Consider the following 20,069-nt stretch of genomic DNA (forward strand, 5'->3'; position numbering starts at 1 on the left):
TGAAAGGTGATCCTAAGGGGTCTTAGCAGGGTGAGAGGATGTTTCCCCTTGTGGGAGAGGCCAGAACAAGGAGACATAATATAAAAATAAGGGGGGAGATTCTCCCAGCCCGCTGTGCTGCTCTAGTTGGCATCTAGCGATCAAGCTACCCAACGATCGGGAGGCCGGCAGTGCAGGCTAGTGCGCATGCGCCAATCTTGGTGCTGACAGATCAGCTCATGCACAGTGGCTCGCTCAGCACTATGCGTGAATAGGCCCGGCCCCTGATTTTCACCGTGATTCACACTAGGGCATTTTGATAGTCCCTCTAAAATAAGCAGTTTTTATGCAAATTTAGCACTTAGAATTTTTGGGGGGTGAATTCCACCCAAGAGGGTCTCCAATTTAAGAAGGAGGTGAGATTTATTTTCAGAGGGTTGTTAATTCTTTTTAGTAAGAAGTTTAACAACACCAGGTTAAAGTCCAACAGGTTTATTTGGTAGCAAAAGCCACACAAGCTTTCGGAGCTGCAAGCCCCTTCTTCAGGTGAGTGGGAATTCTGTTCACAAACAGAGCATATGAAGACACAGACTCAATTTACATGAATAATGGTTGGAATGCGAATACTTACAACTAATCAAGTCTTTAAGAAACAAAACAATGTGAGTGGAGAGAGCATCAAGACAGGCTAAAAAGATGTGTATTGTCTCCAGACAAGACAGCCAGTGAAACTCTGCAGGTCCACCCAACTGTGGACCTGCAGAGTTACAAATAGTGTGACATGAACCCAATATCCCGGTTGAGGCCGTCCTCGTGTGTGCGGAACTTGGCTATCTTCTTTTTAGAGCAGTGAAGGTATGGTCATTGAATATTTTTAAGACTGAGTTAGATTGTTGATTAACAAATAAGTTAGAGGTTATAGGAAGTAGAGAGGAAAGTAGAGTTAAGTGGATTGGCCATACAAAATTGGCCCTTGGTGTCAGGGGGATTAGCGGGATAAATATGTGGGGTTACGGAGATAGGGCCTGGTGGGATTGTTGTCAGTGCAGGCTCAATGGGTTGAATGACCTCCCCCTGTACTACAGTGATTCTATGATTCTATTCTAGTTGAGGCCACAATCAGATCAGCTGTGATCTTATCAAATAGCGGAGCAGGCTTGAGGGTCTGAACAGCCTACTCCTTCACCCAATACATATATTCATAACCTTTTCAAATGCATTGTGTCTTCTAAATACAAAATGATTTGCAAAATTGTTGTGAATAAATTTATACAAATCTAGATTAAATCTGTTCAGATCTGAATGAAATTTGAGCTGGTGAGAATTTGATTCGTTATGGGAGGTGATAATTAAAAAGTAACAGTAAATGAGTATAATTTAATTGTTCAGGGAGCTTCAAATTATGTGATTAAGAATTAGGAAATTTGACTGTCGAGTAGTCTATCTTGTTTTAAGAACTCAGACTTGATCATCTTATTTTAGAATAATAGACAATTAACGTGCATTTCCATTAAAACATTATATTTTGTTTTTTACAGTTGGCATTTTTCCACGTGCGGGCCGATGACAAGACAGCTGTTCTGCTTCACTTGTTGAGAAATATCATCAAACCTCAAGAACAGACTGTAATTTTTGCTGCTACCAAACATCATGTGGAATACTTAAAGGAGGTTTGTGTCAAATGTGAAGATGTACAAAGTTGTTCAAACTAAATGGCAACTCTTAGCCAGAAGAACTGCGTTTGTCAAGGATCTCCATTTGGCTTAATTTGACTTTGTTTTAAGCCCCCCCTTTGAATACTAAAACCATGTTAAATTTCAAAATTGAACAATTATTCTGACAGGTAAAGAATAAAAATTAATTGCACTCCTCTCAATGCACCACCAGAATAGATTGGAGTTAGGAAATTATGACATAAATAATGTAAAGAATGCAATTAATGTCCAATACCTTTCTGGTAAGGGTGCAATTACTCATCGTTTGGTCTTTAATACATTGATCCTACTGGCAATATATTTTCTTAAATTTGTGTGTTGTCAGAACAAATCTTTTTTTCATATTAACCTACACCCAAAGTAGCCAAAATTGAACCCAGCATCAGAGAATAAATAATATTTGGCGTTGGTGCTTGTCATTGTTAACCAATCAATTGCTCTGACGAAGGGTCATCTAGACTCAACGTTGGCTCTATTCTTTCCCCACAGATGCTGTCAGGCCTGCTGAGATGTTCCAGCATTTTCTGTTTTTGTTTTAGATTCCAGCATCCGCAGTATTTTGCTTTTATCAATTGTATTGCACGTTTATCTGTCAATCTTGAGTTTTAAGCTGCAGTTGTAAAAAAACTAAGTTTTTTTTTAACAGGTCTGAGACAATAGCACCAAAGTATGAAGTCTCAGGCTACAATTCACACCGTACCCTTTTCCTCATTGCATAAAAAAGGCTCGAAACCAAGCATATAAGTTAACCAGGGCATTATTGGATTGCAAGATTTTTTTTTAAATTATCTTGATGTTGGATTAGCACAACTCCCAAGTGCTGTTAATGTCACTCATCACTTGGCTTTAGTGTGATTGGATGGCTGATTGGAAGCTGTAGCTTTTTGTGGATGCAAACCTGAAGTTAAAATTGATGTAGAAGTGTCACAATATCAGTATCTTCAGCCGCATTAGTATGCTTTTTATAAGTTGGGAAAGGATACTTTCACTCATCAATTGCTTCCCTAACAAATCATACATAGAAAATTTTTATTACATGAAGATTATGCGTTATACATCCAGAAATAGACTGACCATACTTTGAAAAATCTGTTTGTCATTAATAGCTTACTTCCAGCATGTAATAGTTTTGTTTTTGTGGGAAAACATCCTAAGGGTGTACTTGCTTGAACTAATTATTTTTGTTTCTACCAGGTAATCACCAGTCAAGGTATTGACTGTTCTCACAGCTACAGCGCTCTAGACCAAACAGCAAGAAAAATCAACATTGGGAAATTTGTCCACAGAAAGTGTATGGTGATGATTGTCACTGACGTCGCAGCTCGTGGTATAGATATTCCCATGTTAGACAATGTCATAAACTACAACTTTCCATCCAAAGCCAAGCTTTTCTTGCATAGAGTTGGTAAGCAAGTTATTTAAGATTTCCAAACCTAAGATAATTGACTTGAAATGCTGTTGAGATGGATGGATGGATACACCCTGCAAATTAGGACCACCTTGAGGGGTCAGCTGTTCTTTCCTGTTCTTTTTCATAACTATACTGATAAATCTGTGACAAACCCTCCCGATGTGGGTTCACGTTAGTAGGTGGTTTGCCCTCATAATTATCAATAATCTTGGAGATTTTAAGCAAATGATGTTTTGAATGCAGTTCTTTTCTGATTTAAATCCATTTTATCTTGGATTTTTACCTTGGACTTTGTGGAATATCAAGTAGTCTTGCATGGGATTTTCTTTGGTTTTAAAACTTTGTGATCTTTTCAGTAGTAATTGTGTTCTGCGAGTTACTTTCATAAGCTGTACATCCTCATGAAGTTGTAGTTTGAACTTTTAAGAGGATTCAACTTTGGAAATGTGTTGTTATGTCAATATCTTAAGTACACACGCTTCTAAATAGATTTTTGTAGATTTAAATTGTCCAGTAAATTTTATGTTTATTGGAAGCTATTTTAAGATGACATAGTAATGCTGCTCATAAAATAGCAGGGGACATATAAAATTGTTATTTGTGAATCAGGTCGAGTAGCCAGAGCTGGCAGAAGTGGTACCGCTTACTCATTGGTAGCCATGGATGAAATTCCATATGTTTACGATTTACATTTGTTTCTTGGACGGCCGCTCAAATTTGCAAGTCAAGATGAGAATTCTGAAGGTAAATATGCATTTTGGGTCATTCGTAAAGTTTGTTTTGCTTATTTTGAATAAAGCAGAATGCATTTTTTTTTTAAGCGCCAGCAAATCCACCAGATTGTGTGTGGCTTAGACTTCTACATATTATTTATGCCCTCTATTTCAAACTGCAATTGGGGAAAAAAATCGATTTGTGCTTGTATTATAAAATGTACATCTAGTTTTTCAAGTACTGATTTGGCTAATCCAATGTAAAATATTGAGCCACGTGTACATCATTGGCACTAAATCATTACCCAACTATAGAATACCATCCAGAACTTGTGACATATAATTAATATTTCTTGCATCCTAACTTTAAGCTAAACATACCAAATCAAAAATTCCAACTTCATAAAATTTTTGATGTTGATTGACTATTAAATTCTTAGAGTAAAGGTGTACCAAAACATTAAAGTAAAAGCAAAATACTGTGGATGTTGGAAATCTGAAATTAAAACAGAAAATGCCGGAAAAACTCAGCAGTTCTGGCAGCGTCTGTGGAGAATCATAAAATCCCTACAGTGCAGTGAGAGGCCATTCGGCCCATTGAGGCTGCACCAACAACAATCCCACCCAGGCCCTAACTCACGTATTTACCCTGCTAATCCCCCTGACACTAAGGGGTAATTTAGCATGTCCAATTAACCTAACCTGCGCATCTTTGCTGTGTGGGAGGAAACCAGAACTCCTGGAGGAAAGTCACGTGGAGAATGTGCAAACTCCACACAGACAATGACCCAAGGCTGGAATTGAATCCAGGTCCCTGGCACTGTGAGGCAGCAGTGCTAACCACTGTGCCACCATGCCGGCCATAAAGGAGAGAAAGATAATTAATATTTTGAATCTGTACGGCACTTCAGCATTCAAGAAGGAGAAATGTGATGGATTTTATGCTATTTAAGAGAGTTGGAGCAAGTGGAGCTAAAAAAGTCAGGGATAGCTGGGACCTCAGGAGAGATTTGACAATGATGTCATGGACCTCCCCCCACAGGGCCATCTGTCGCTTGTTAAGTTTTACTTTCACAGAGCGCTGACCCTTAGTTTTGCTATTAACACATTCTGCTATCTTACCTTTATGTCGCTATCAGTCACTTTCGTTTTTAAAACTCCCTTGCCTTTTGCTCATGACACCTGTGTCAAATCCCTCCTGAGCACCCACCTATCTCTGACCTATTTAACTCCAGCCCCCTCTTAAACAGTACACAATCCATAAAGTTAAAGTTTATTAATTAGTGTCATAATAGGCTTATATTAACACTACAATTAAGTTACTGTGAAAATCCCCTAGTCGCCACACTCCGGCGCCTGTTCGGGTACACCGAGAGAAAATTTAGCATAGCCAATGCGCCTAACCAGCACGTCTTTCGAACTGTGGGAGGAAACCGGAGCACCTGGAGGAAACCCACACAGACACAGGGAGAACGTGCGAACTCCACACACACTGACCCAAGCCGGGAATTGAACCTGAGTTCCTGGCGCTGAGAGGCAGCAGTGCTATCACATTTATTCAGAGTTAAAGAGAGGGAGAAGAGTCATACAGACTCGAAGCAAACTCTGTTCCTGTCTCCACAGATGCTACCAGACCTACTGAGGTTTTCCAGCATTTTCTGTTTTTATTTTAATTGAAGAGAAGGAACTGTTATGACCATATCTTTGCAGGAGGTGTCACTGTGAGCTGCTACTAACCACTGTCTCTCTCTGCCACAGACTGAATTTTTAAATCTTTCTTTTTGCATATTCAGATACAAATGGAATATACGGCAGGGTACCACAGAATATAATAGATGATGAGGAATCACTGCTTATAGCAGACCATAAAGCTTCACTGGACCTTCAGAACCTGAAAAGAGTGTCTGAGAATGCTTACACTCAGTACTTGAAGTCAAGGCCAAATCCTTCTCCAGAATCAGTAAAAAGAGTTAGAGATATGGATTTTTCAACACTGGGCATTCATCCGTCATTTGGTAAGTTAAACATATATTTAAGATTTTAAAATGCTAGCTAGTCACTTTGTGGTGATAAGAGATACTACAGTCACAAAATACACGTTCTTTGTAAATTTGTAACCTTTTAAAATAAATTGCACGACAAGAAGCTTCAGAATATTGTTACAAAAATTGAAGCCCTAGAAGATCAAAAATTACAAAACAACTTTTGGAGCTTATATCCCAGGACATTAACTCATCCAAAAGAAAAATGATTGAATATCCCCACTAAACAAGTTCAATTTGACCTTTGCATCATGTATTCAGTGGTTGGGAACTTACAGCAGAGAGCTTCCTCTTCTATTGTAACTTCTATTTTTCATTTTTAAAACATGTTGCCAGTAGTGGTGTTTTAGGCAGATATGTCGCAATGATATTTTGAACGAATAAAACTACAAGCTTGATTGTTCTCTTGTTTTTAAGGTATTAACGTAGAAGATACAGAGCTTCAAAGACTCAAAATTATTAATAGTATCAAAAGCTATAAAGCAAAATCTGTAAGTAAATACTTCTGTTCGTGTTTTTAATCCATTTCATGAATGCTTTTAAACCAAGAACTATAGTTTCCTTTTGCAATTTTACAGACCATTTTTGAAGTCAATTCTACAAATAAAACCACTGCAAGTGAGATTATGCGAGTTCAACGAAGTAAACAGGAACGGGTTATAAGCAAGTTTCAACGATTGAAGGAAGAGAAGCAAGCAGCTGTTTCCAAAAACATGCCAACCCGAATGGAAGCAGAGCTCCCTGCTGGTCAGGAATCTGATGAAGATAACATTGAGGTTAGTTTTTTTTTAATGTTCATTTCAGGATAGGGAGTTATATACTTATTGAAAGTAGGGACCATCACAGTCTATCTTGATTTCTGTCCTCCTTTGACATGCTTTAACAGCGGCTATTGGTGGTGATAGTGGTAAGAAAAAATCCACTTTTACTTTTCGATATTACAGTTAATTATCTTCTGGCTGCCACCCTAGTTGGAGCCGCTAACTCAAGACAGACCAGATTTTGAACCTGGTACCTTCTTGATTTGTTTGTCTTGGTGCTACAACATGTCACATAACATTTACCCATCTGAGCCTCACTTATTGAGTATAGAAGGACAGGGAGGATTTACCTAATGATTACCTTAGCTATGGCTAAGTTTAACTGGAAGGGCTGCAAGTACCTTTTCGCATTTGATGTGAAACGTTTTAAAAACATTGAAGGTCTTGTTTTTTAGAAGCTGTGTCCCCTAAAGAGCATTTTGAGTACATTTATAAAATTAGCCTGTGATGTCCATTCACATTCTGCTTTTAGAATTGATGCCTAATATGTGCATTTGGACTGTTCTGCATATCGTAATCTTAATCTGTCATATGTTTACATATAAAATGTGGCAGTTCAAAATAGATTTTTTAATATTCTTCGGATGTAGTGTTGTGGACAGGACAAGTACTTCTTGCCCATCCTTTGATCTTGAGATGGTGGTAGCGAGCTGTCCTCTTTAACCCACAGGCTGGAAGTATCCGATCGTTCACACCCTGCCGCTGCTGCCAGTGAGAACGGAGAATTTGGCATTCAGCCAAATCTCCATTCACTAGAGCAGAACTGGAGAATCCCAGCTGCAGGTGAATTCGGAGGATCCGACTCAGCCTCTGTGGTTATGGATACATCCGCAGTTCAAAGCAGTGCCAGCAGTTTTGTCAAAGATGATGTTTGTTACTTAATGTATCTTCTTTCTGTGATTTTGTTCTATATTGTTAATTGTTCACGTATTTTATATGACAGACTGTATTCTCTGAAGTTAGAGGGCGAAAGAGGAAAAATCCGCAATCAGCAGATCATTTTTCCAAAAAGAAGAAAGAAGGTACGAGGGATCAGGAATTTTATATCCCCTACCGACCAAAGGACTTCAATTCTGAAAGAGGGTAACTACCTATCAGCTTCTAACCTACAGTTCTGATAACTTTTCTTAACTGGAATGCACCACTGTATCAATTGCCTTTTTACTGTGTTTCTAATTCTGCTATCAAAAACTGATAATAGTCGTTTGGCATTAGTTAAGCCTTTGGGTGATTAGTGGTGGAACAAGTTGATTGACTATGTTGGAAGATGGAATATGTCAGAAATATAAGCGAAAGCAGATGCGGCGGTAATTTCCAAAAATAAATTCTTGAAGGGTGAAAAGATTTTCAGGGCAATTTAGAGAGAACCACATAGTGATAATTGGGTAATTCTTCCAACAAGCACATGAGTTGAATGGCAGCCTTCAGTGCTGTATTATTCTATGATTTTTTAAATGTAATTTTTTGAGATTGTATGGTGCCATAAAGTTCTTAGCATTGATCCACATAGTCCCATACCCAGTCTCAACCATATCATTGTCTGTAAGCATTAAGTAGATGGCAGCGTATTTCTGCAGAGGAGAGTGTGTGACCCAGAGAATAGGGAACTTTTTGTGCTTAAAAACTGTCTTTTGCTAATATAAAATGGTTCATCCTGGTTTTGACTTTGTTTATATCTTCTAAGGTTTTATATTTTTCCATGTTTAGGCCTTTTAGTTAAATATTTTGTTTGCTCTTTTTTATCTTCCTACAGCATTTTCAGCGCGTTTTTCTAACTGTATTCCTTGTTGATATTCCCTTTCAAGAACTTTCTCATTATTTAGAAATAGCAGTAAAATAATAAAGCACTTGGACACTGTTACTGACCGAAAAGAAGGATAAATTAAATGCCAATGCCACAACATGCTGGAAGACCTATGCCAGTTAGTGAATGGGTTTATAGAACCTAGTAACTGGTTATATTTATTTATTCCTTTGTATTAGCTTGATTGAATCATCAGCAATCATGACCTGTGTGCACAGTGCTATAAGTCTTGTACAATCTGAAACTTAATTTGATTTGAAGCTGTACATAAACAAACGGTTGCACCTCATGGAGTTGAACCTGCTCATCTGATTGGACAGGATGGATTCCTTCCCAATCTAATGGAATTAGCAAACCAATAACAAATATCTATAGACATCTCTTATGATTAAAATTATATGAAAGGAAAAGTTATTTCTACATCTATTTTGCAGAATATTACAGAATGTGTGTGCAATTGGAAAAATAATTTCAATATAGGTATGTGTGACGTGGTGTACTTTCATAGCAGCAATGCGGGCCCCATACTCCTCAGATAATAAGAATGGGGTAGAGGAACAAAGAGTCCTGGGGTAAAGATGCACAGATATTGAGAAGGACCACACAGGTTAATGAGGCCAATTAAAAAAAAATGTAAACCAAGCACTGGGGTGTATTTCTACAGGCCTAAAACTTAAAAATAGTGATGTGCCTATTTCAGACATTGGTAAGAACACACAAAAGACTGTGTACAGTTCTGGCCTCCATATTGTAAAAAGGTTATAAAGGAAGCAAAGGAGATTTATGTGCATGATGCTAGATCTGTGAGAATGTACTTTTTAGGAAACACTGAACAGACGGGCTGTTTTCTCTGGAGAAAAATGATAGAATAGTTGCAGCACAGAATTAAGCCATTATGCCCATTGTGTCTGCTGGACTCTGGAGGAGCAATTCGGCACGCATTGTCCCTGCCTCCTCCTCGTTGCCCTGTACATTCTTCCTCTTGAAATAGCAATCCAATTCTCTTTTGGATGCCTCCATCAAATCTGTCTCCACCGCACTGTCAGGCAATGCATTCCAGATGTGAACCACTCTGTGTAAAATAAAATCTTTCCACTTGTGGGGTGTCCAAAACTAGAGGTTATAAATACAAGATAATCACTTATAGATCCAGCAAGGAATTCAAGAGAAACTTCTTTACCCAAAGAGTGGTAAGATTGTGTATTACCTCGGAGTAGTTGAAACAGGCAACATAGATGCATTTAAGGACAAGTGCATGGGGGAAAAAAGAATTGAAGTTCATGCTAACAGGATTAGAAGAAATAGGGTGAGAGAAGGCTTATGTGGAGTATAAATTATCGCATAGGCCAGTTGGATCAAATTGCTTGTTTTTGTGGCTGTATGCTTTAATATTTCAGATGGTGCAAAGGTACAGTAGTTTCTGTTATTAAATAGAAGAATAGAATCGTAGAATCCCTACAGTGCTGAAGGTGGTTATTTGGCCATCAAACCTGCACCAATGACAATCCCACTCAGGCCCTATCCCCATGTATTTACCCTGCTAATCTCCCTGGCACTAAGGAGCAATTTAGCATGGCCAATCAACCTAACCTGCACGTCTTTGGACTGTGGGAGGAAACCACAGCACCCGGAGGAAACCCATGCAGACACTGGGAGAATGTGCAAGCTCCACACAGACACTGACTCAAATTGAACCAAGATCCCTGGCACTGTGAGGCAGCAGTGGTAACCACTGTGCCGATTCTGTGTGCCAGTTAAACCTGAAATTGTGTGGAATAACTGCTTATCTGTAATGGAATTCAGAGTAGCAGTGTCCCTTTTCATTACCCTGTTTCTCAAACCAATGTTTTTAGTTGTATTGTTCGCTGAAATTATTTTTAACCCATGCTTTTATTTTAGTTGTATTGTTCGCTGAAATTATCCGATTTTTTTTTTTAACCCATGCTTTTATTTTACTTGATCCAGATTAAGTTTAAGTGGGGAAGGTACCACCTTTGAACAGCAGGCATCCGGAGCTGTGTTAGACTTAATGGGAGATGAAACAGGAAATATGCAAAAACAGAAACAAATGCTGAAGTGGTAAGTATTATTTGTAATGCACTTTCACACCATAACTGTTCGTGGGTTCAATTGAAGACTGCTACTCAGGATTTTCAAAGTAGATCTTCAATGGATGGATTTTAATCGCTTGCATATTACGTGAGTAGATCCTTCTTTTACCCAACTGCCAAAAGTTTCTACAAATGGAATATGCCTTACCATAATCTAAGTGTACAATGCTGAAAATGATTGCAAGTTAATCTGAGCTATAGGCCAAAATATTCCAAAGCATTGCACAATTGTTGGGGGCTAACACACACACTGCTAGGCTTACCAGATGATCACATGTTTTCATCACAATATTCTTCCCGTTTTGGTTGGAAAGTCAAGCAAAAGCGCCCATAATTTTCTGGTATGCCGTCTGTTGCATTTTCAATGTTCCATTCATATTTAGGATATATCGTCTGTAATAATCGCTGACATGCTTCTACCTACTTGCATGTTGAAACCTTTCACAACGACTTGGGCTTGCTTGTATATTACCTGCTTTCCATTGTGTGTGCGTGCACCCCACCTTCTTGCTTGCTGCTTTACTACCCCATTTACTGTTTCCCTCCTTCACTGTCTTTTCCAACTTGCTGTTTCCCTTCCGCTAGCTCCCTCGCTCAACTCTCATGCTTTCCACTTCTCCAGTTTGCAACTTCCCTCCTTGACCATCTCACTCACTGTTTCCGTTCTTGCTGCCTCTCCCAACTCGCTGCTTTCCTGTCGTCCGCCACCCCTCCAGCTTGCCACTTCCCTCCTGAACCATCCTGTTTACTGTTCCTTCCTGCTCACAGCCATTCCCAATTCGTCACTTCTCTGTCCCGGACTCTCACTGTAGGCGAGGGCTTGGGAAAGATGTCACGAGAGGGAGAGAAATGAGCTGCAAGTGGGAGGGAGCGAACATGGTAACAGTGAACAAGAGGGTCAGGGATGGAGAAAATGAGCTGGGAGGTGGTGGGGAGGGAAGAGAAAAATTATTTTTAGTTGTTAACAAACATATAGGTTTCAAAAGACATTCAGATGTGCGCGCCAGTAGCGAAAAGCTTGTTTTGGCTGTCTTCTTAATTGCAGTTCACTGCTGACGCAATGAGGTTACTTAGAACTTCCCTGTTTTTCTTACCTAGAAAATTCACCAAAATGATACCAGGGCCAAAATAGCGAAAGGGAGAGGAAGTAAGCAGGAAGGGTCAGAGAGTAGGAAGTGGAAAGGTTGGCAAAATGCAGAGGTGCGAGCGGGAGGGAAATGGCAAACTGGAGGGTTGAGGAAGGGGGAAAAGCAAGCGGTAATTTGTTTTGTAGAAACCAGCATGCTCGGTAGCTGGTTATAATAAAAGTAGGGAAATGCTATTGGGGGACACCTCTAATTTACCAACCACACTATTAGAATCCACATTAAATGGGGGATGCCAGGGGGATACCTGTATCCTACTTTGAGTCCCCTTTTGCAGACAAGATAACTGGCATAGTTTAGATTTTCATAAACTTATTGAACATAGTTCTGATTAATTTCAAATTCATGAGCTGCAAACTGGTAGGAAATCCCGCATCGTCTTTTTGATTGTACGTTCGTCTTTGGTCACCGTGGTATTTTTATTGCGCTAAGCATTTTCTTTAAAATGTTGTAAATGGAAAACTTTGTATCCCCAACAGCCTTTGAAACAAAATGAATAATTGTAATGTTCAGGCAGAAGTGTTGCCTAATGACGATTTACACCAGCTCTTCTTTCCTTTTGCTTGCCCAAATTGAGGCTGTTAATCTCTGGTGAATTTCTAAATAAAAGATTTTTAATGTGCTGTTAATCTCATCTAGATAAGAATTCAATTCACATTTTTGAAATTTTGTGCAGGGACCGTAAGAAAAAACGATTTGTCAGGGACACTGGCAAAGAAAGTAAGAAAATAAAGACAGAAAGTGGACGATACATCAATGCATCATACAAGAAAAACCTGTATCCTTTTTATCATGTTTCATTTCATTCTCTATTACTATTTGCTGGCTCTTGTTTTAACTTAAATCTGAAATAGATCAATTAATTTTGCTGTGCATTGTATTGAGATCCTCATTTAAGAGAAGTGTAACTGTGTAGTGCTTTGGTCAGGAATTAGTTGCCCAGAGGTTTGGTCAGACCCCATCTGGAATATCATATTCAGTTCAGCGCACCAAACCTCAGGAAAGCCTTGGAAAATGTATAGTGCAAATTCACCAGAATGGTACCAGATGAAAATGGTTAAATTGCAAACAGTTTGCAAGAACTCAACTTGTATTCCCATTAGTTTAAAAGTTGAGGGGTAATTTAATCTAGATATGTAAAATAATTAATTAATTAGATACTGAGGAACTACTTCCTCTGGTGAGAAATTCAGAACAAGGGGATATATTAAAATTAGAGCTAGGCCATGCATTTAGGAGTGAAATCAGGAACCACTTTTTTATTTATTCTTTCATGTGATATGAATGTTGCCTTCTTGAACTGCTTCAGGCCTTTGATCCAGTGACAGTGGACGGATGGTAATATAGTTCCAAGTCAGGATGGTGTGTGGCTTGGAGGGGAACTTGAAAGTGGTGGTATTCCCATGTATCTGCTGCTCTTATCCTTCAACATAGTACAGGGTGCAGGTATGGAAGGTGCAATCAAAGAAGCCCTGGTGAGCAGCAGTAATACACCTTGCAGATGGTACAGTGCTGCCGCTGTGTCAGTTGTGGGTGAAATGAATGTGGAAGATGGATTGGATGCCAGACAGTGGACTGCTTTGCCCTGGATGTTGTCAGCTTCTTCAGCATTATTGGAGCTGCATTCATCCACGCAAGTGGACAGTATTCCATTCCATTGTAGATGGTGGACAGGCTTTGGGAAGTGAGATTAGTTACTTGCTGAAAAATTCTCAGCCTCTGACCTGCTATTTATATGGCTGGTCAAGTTCAGTTTCTGGTAAATGGTAAACCTCCCAGGTGCAAGCGTTACTTGCCTCTTATTGGCCTAAGCCTGAATGTTGTCCACATCTTGCTGCATGCAGGCACAAACTGCTTCAGGGTTTGAGGAGTTGCGAATGGTGCAACTGAGCATTAATGAGCAAGTTACTGCTGAGTAAGTGTTACTTGATAGCACTGACAATTTTTCATTTTTGTGTAGATTGAGAGTAGACCGATGGATGGAAATTGGCCAGGTTGAATTTGTCCTGCATTTTATGAGCAGAACATATATGCGCAATTTCCCACATTGTTGGGTTGATGTACAGTGTTGTACCTGTACTAGAACAGCTTAGTTAGGGGTGTGACTTACTCTCGACAACAAGTCTTCAGTACTATTGCTGATATATTGTCAGGTTCCACAGCCTTTTCAGTATTGAGTCCCTTCAGCCATTTCCTGATATATCATGGTGTGAATTGAACGAGCAGAACACTGGCATCTGTGATGCTGGGTAGCTCAGGAGGGGGACAAGATGGATCATCCAGTCAACACGTCTGGCTGAAGATGCTTTTTTAAATAACTTAATGTGACATGGGCATAGCTGGCTAGGCCAGCAATTTTACTGCCCATCCATAATTGCCCTTGCAAGTAGTGATGAGCCTTGAATTGTTGCAGTCCATCCAGAATTGGTACTCCCACAGTGCTGTTAGGGAGGGAGTTCCAAGATTTGGATCCAGTTGTCTAATGTTCATCACCATTCACGACTGGATGTGGCGGGATTGCTTAGCTTGTACTGTTTCTGCTGTTGGTCTGCAGGTAATCCTGTGTAGTAGCTTCACCAGCATTTAAGTATTCACATACAGTTCTTTTGAAGGGAAATAAATTATTTGGCTCATGGGGAAAGAATAGGAGAGTGGGATTAATGGGATATCTGTACCAAAATTTGGACGTGAACTGAATGCCCCTGCTTGCTCTGTATCTTTGATTCAACTGAATATATATTTTGGCCACTAACTAAATATATCATTGTGCCCTTTGACAGTCAAATATAACTGTTATTACAATGTAGAGAAACAACCTGGCAACTTTTAAGGTGAGGGAGAAAATGTAGAAGTTTTACAAGTGCTGGAATTTATGGCATGAGAATTTTTCTACAAACTTGAATCCAATTGAATGTTGTCTCAGCGCTTCAGAAATAATTTGCACATAAATGAGCAGCATGACAATGTTACTGCAATCTGTGGTTTATGCTTAAAATTTCACTCATTGTTTTGAGCCAGTATGTATTCAAGATTTGATATTAAAATGGTTAAGAAAAACAATTCAAAATGTACCAGTTTCCATGACCGGCAATGTTTAGCTATGAGGAGTGGAAGAAGAAGTACAAGATTGATGAAAGAATATCTGATGATGAAACTGAAAATGAACAAAGGAATCACAGGAAAAAAGGTCGCCGAGGTAAGGCTACTTTTTTTTATTACTAATTGTTATCTTTATGTGCCAAAGTACTAAGTTTAAAAACTAAGCACCTTGTACTAATCAAGATCATTACTGAACATATTTTATATACATTTTTTTGAAAACCATGTGGTATTAGCCCAGTAGTTTTGCTGCTGAATGTGTGTTTGGTGCAAATTTCTGTTATTATCCATGAATAGGAAGGAAAGCACTTAAGCTCATTGTTACTCCATTTCAGCAGTTCGACAATTCTTTTTGTCAAAACTGTATATTTATCTAATTTTCTTTCCACTCTTTTCGGTGTAACTGATATGCCTTTGAGTCATGTTTAATAATCCTGATTCTCACTTGTGAATGCATTTTTTGATATACGAATAAAATAGATGTGCTAACTCAAGGTTGAATTTAAGAGTGTCACAAACTCTAGAAATGGGAACAAATTATACGTGTGGTTGGGTTTGCCAACTGTAATTCGTATGTTATTCTTTCACTGGATGAGAGCACCCAATGTTTATTGTCCATCCCTAATTCCCTTTTAAAAAGTGGAGTTTCTGGTGTTGGTAGTGGGGGAATTCAGTGATGGTAATGCCATTGAATGTCAAGGAGTAATGGTTGGATTCTCTTTGGTTGACGATGGTCATTGCCAGACACAAATGTTACTTGCCTGGAATATTGTCCTGGAGGTAACTGGTAAAGAGAACTATTTGAAGAAAATGACAAAGAAAAGGAACCTGTTCTTCATGTCCCAATGATTTTTCTCCAGTGTTGCACACAGCAAAGCCCTGGAGTTTGATTTTCTTTTCTTGGGGGGTTGGCAACCATACATGTGTTGGAAAAGCCAGCCTAAAAACGGAGTGGAGGCAGTTGGTGTTAAATTTGAGGGACAGTTGGATATTTGATGGAATGGATAATTAGAGAGAGATAAATAGATTACTTAATCTCCTTAATTTACTTTCTGAAATTCCCATAATTATGGGAATAACTTAAAAAATGCTTGAAAAAGATGAGTGGAAAAACTATATACATCTTAAATATACCTTTAAAGAATAAGTAGATGGTGCATGTATTTTTTTCAGGAAATTTACATCTTTCAGCAATAACATGCTATATTTTCAGTGAGTCATGCATGATGTACTTTAGTTCAGTAAAAATTATTAGGCGCTCACCTCGCATAAAACTTCTCGTGGATAGGTTGGGCTATTGTGATAGTTATCATTTTGTGTTTTGAACTAGAGAGGGGCATGCAGCATGGAAGGGTTTGGAGCAAAACGCAACAGAAAAGACCAGGCAGAAGAACAAAATGAGGGTTGAAGAGAGAACCTGCTATGTGCAGATTAGAGTGAGGTGGGATGTGCAGGAGAGTTGGGGATGGTGATGAGTGTAACACTGCATATTTGAGCACCTGAGGAATGCAGTATCACAGATGTTGCAGGAAAGAGAACACAACTTTTTAATGCTAAGATAAAAGCAAATCACTGCGAATGCTGGAATTGGAAACAGAAAATGCTGGAAAATCTCAGCAGACCTAACAGCATCTGTGGAGAGAGAAGAGAGCTTGTTTGCCCTGTTATCTTTCCACAGATGCTGTCAGGCCTAGTGATATTTTCCAGCATTTTCTGTTTTTGTGACAACATTTTCATGTATTATAGGACATCCAGAGAAGCAGGGACCATCCTTAAAGTGGTGGTAGTACTTAAAATTGTGATTTGTTCTGGCTTTATTCCCTTGGGTCTAACTTCCACTCAGAAGCTTGTAATTGGACCAAAATTGGTTTTACCAATTTGAAAATAGGAGTGTCTATAATGTACCAATCTTTTTTGAGTAGGACAATGCAATTGGTGTTGTCAGTATGCATTTTCAAAAACTGTTTGATAAACTATCATGTAAGAGGTTACAGCAAAGGAAATAGTACAGTATATTAGGAAGGTGGCTGTGTGAAATTAAGGGATGGTTGCACGGCAAAATGAAACTAGTTGGACTGGAAAGATTTGTTCTACTTGGATGTGTGTAAAATTCTTGCATACGTACTGTTCGTTCTATATACAGAAATGAATTGGATGTAACATTAGGGACCAATACTGAAAATTGCTAATAATGCCAAATTGTAGTGATGACTATTGTGAAATGCTGCAAAAGATCATACCCTGGTAAGAATGAGAAGTTTCAGTTATGAAGAGAGGCAAGGTGGGGAGAATTTCTGGGCTCATGGAAGAAGGTGGTGCTCCGTTCTGGTAGTGGGGTCTTCTGGTCCCGCCGCTGTCAATGGGAGTTAACACTGATTGCACCCCACACCTCTGGGAAACCCGTGACGAGGGTGCGCCACAATTATCTGCCACAAACTGATGTTGAAGGAGATTGAATGTATTGTTTGAAGAGAGAGAAATAGCTGCTTGAACGTACTATATTGAAAGGTATAGGTAGTAAGTAGGTGGATCCAGGAGCAAAATACAAGCGCAAACATGATTGACCAAGTTGCCTGCTGCTGTAATATATTCTGTTTGTACCGTGATAAACAACATGTGTCACATTACAGGTGGAAGGGGAAACTCTAGTTCCTTCCCAAGAAAACAAGGGCAACAGCATGGAGTGCGATCAGAGCTGAAGACCAAAGCTGAAATCCTCAAAAATAGAAAGAAAAGAGAAAAGATTCAGTTCCTACAGCGGGGAGGAATGAAGAAGCTCAAGCAAAAGAATCGACAACGTGCAAGAGAAATGAAGAGCATGGCCTTCGGTAGAGGCAAAGGGAAAATGAGAAAAAGAATGTAATTCACAATCCAAAAAGGTCTCCTTATAGAACTGGACTATGTGATCTTAATGCCATACAGTAATGGTGTGCTGCAGGTTAATGTTAGCTGATGCTCATTTTGCCTCCCTTGTTACCTCTATAGGTTATTGAAGCCAGGTGACAATACCTTAAACCAGTTGAATATATTTACTTTAATGAAATGGTATAAGCTGAAACATAAAGATGGATTTTATAATGAAACTTGTTTGTAGAATACTATTCTGAAGATCACTGCCATCACTGAAATATTCCAGATAAACACCTTAGTCTGAAGACTGAAAGAATCATGCACATTTATTAATAAAAAGGTGGCCTAGTTCAGCACAATATTTTTATTTAGTATTTTGAGTCCATTTGTAAAGTGTATACCGTCTGTCTGTACCATATCAGCCCATTGTAAAAGACGTGAATTTTATTTTTATTTTAAACAATTTTATCACTGTTAAACTAAAATGCTATTATCCAGATAATGAGAATTCCAGATGCTGTCATAAGCCGCACCCTGAAAAGAAATATTGCTACTCAAGTAACAGCAAAATAGTGCGGATGCTGCAAGTCTGGAATAAAAACAGAAAATGCTGGATAAGCTCAGCAGGTCTGGCAGTATCTGACAAAGGAGCATTGCTCCGAAAGCTTATGGTATTTGCTACCAAATAAACCTGTTGGACTTTAACCTGGTGTTGTGAGACTTCTTACTGTGCTTACCCCAGTCCAACGCTGGCATCTCCACATCGTATCTGGTGAGAAACAGGGTTAAAGTTTTGGCTCTAAATAACCCTAGTAGGGTCATTTAGATCCAAACGTTAACTTCACTTCTCTGCACAAATGCTGCCAGACTTGCCAAGTTTATCCAGCATTTTCTGTTTCTATCTTAAATAAATTGTGGATGTATAGTATGCAAATAATTCACAAACATTTTGGAACTGAACAAAACAGTAATTAAGTTGAAATTTCCTGGCGCAGTGAAGAGGGAGAATCAGAAACAGTATAAAATGAAGAATTTCTGTGGGTGGAATCTTTTGATATGAACTATATCCAATTATATAGTCAACAGAGTGTAATAATACATACGGCTGTCTGATTAACTGGTGTGGTATGCGTAAATTAGTTACTGTCCAAAATGTCTAGACATTCATTCTCATACACTTGTGTCTGACCATCAACTCTAAATGTAAACAAGTGATTTTTTTTCCCTTTTATAGGTTATGTTAATGTTCCAATCATTAGATTACCTAAATAGTGAAATCGACCAATTTGATTTCATCATCTACCTCCAGTTTTTATGACTTTAAAACATTGGGGTAGTCTGTTGCAATATAAAGATTTTTTAAAAAATTAGTTGGAGTTAATTTTAAATCTCTTGTCCATGGTTACCATACATGAACAAACTCCAGGAGGTGCTGGTATGTATTTTGGTATTCAGCAGATTCTCATTGTTACAGATATAGCATACATTTACGTGATCCATTAGAACCTGTGGGGATGAAGTAGTTCTGTTTAAAGATATTGTTCTGACAAAAAAAAATCATAAGTTCCCTTTGGGAATTTGTATTGAATCTGTTGTATTTGTATGACCATTTATTTCACCTTCAGCGCATCGTAAAGCTCAGTTAGTTGCTTTTGAACCATAGAATCCCTACAGTGCAGGAGGAGGCCATTCGGCCCATTGAGTCTGTGCTGACTCTCCAAAAGAGCTTCTTACCCAAGCCCACCCACTGCTGCTCCCTCAAATCGCCATTCACCTAGCCTACACATCTTTAGACACTACGGGGCAAGTTAGTTTGGCCAATCCACCTTACCTATGCATCTTTGGACTGTGGGAGGAAACCCATGCAGAAGCATTGTCACTATTGTGTAGACAAATATAGCAGACAACTGAAAGTGGTAAATTTGATGATTAGTTAATTTGACGGTTGCTAAGGAAAGAAATGTTGGTTGGCTGACAAATGCTGTAATATCTTTTTCATCTACCTAACCAGGTAAGCAGGGTCTTTGTTTAACATCTCGACCAAAGGCTACCTATCAGCTTAAATTTTATTGAGTTCTGTATTGGAACTTGAGAATACAATCTTAGAGCTAAATTGATACTGACACTTTTACATTTGAATAATGCTACAGTTTGCTTTCAGTTAATTAGGATCCAATTGTCTTTCCCACCTGATCTCCGTGTCCAGTAATGTGAAAAACAGATATATAACAGACCTGTATTTATGTTGCGCCTTTAATGTAATAAAACATTATTTTACAAAACCAAAATTTGGGTTGCATCAGGATATATTGGGAAGGTGTCCAAAAGCCTGATGAAACGTACATTTTGAGGAGTGTCTTGAGAGGAAGGAAAGGTAGA

At 38.8% G+C, this 20,069-nt stretch overlaps 1 protein-coding gene across 1 annotated transcript in view; it reads left to right on the forward strand.

Moving 5' to 3' along the window:
* ddx54 (DEAD (Asp-Glu-Ala-Asp) box polypeptide 54) overlaps positions 1–18,051 on the forward strand; it is a 33,988-nt gene extending 15,937 nt beyond the window's left edge. Inside the window, exons 10-20 of the mRNA XM_078227022.1 lie at positions 1,518–1,649; positions 2,889–3,099; positions 3,715–3,849; positions 5,612–5,833; positions 6,278–6,351; positions 6,439–6,636; positions 7,625–7,764; positions 10,451–10,564; positions 12,418–12,519; positions 14,840–14,937; positions 17,471–18,051. Coding sequence (XP_078083148.1) covers positions 1,518–1,649; positions 2,889–3,099; positions 3,715–3,849; positions 5,612–5,833; positions 6,278–6,351; positions 6,439–6,636; positions 7,625–7,764; positions 10,451–10,564; positions 12,418–12,519; positions 14,840–14,937; positions 17,471–17,703 — 1,659 coding nt within the window. The 3' untranslated portion in view covers positions 17,704–18,051. The remainder of the gene's footprint in view (positions 1–1,517; positions 1,650–2,888; positions 3,100–3,714; positions 3,850–5,611; positions 5,834–6,277; positions 6,352–6,438; positions 6,637–7,624; positions 7,765–10,450; positions 10,565–12,417; positions 12,520–14,839; positions 14,938–17,470) is intronic.
* Positions 18,052–20,069: the final 2,018 nt, after the last annotated feature.

Source organism: Mustelus asterias, chromosome 13 (genome assembly GCF_964213995.1).
Source record: "Mustelus asterias chromosome 13, sMusAst1.hap1.1, whole genome shotgun sequence".
In the NCBI taxonomy this organism is placed as follows: domain Eukaryota; kingdom Metazoa; phylum Chordata; class Chondrichthyes; order Carcharhiniformes; family Triakidae; genus Mustelus; species Mustelus asterias.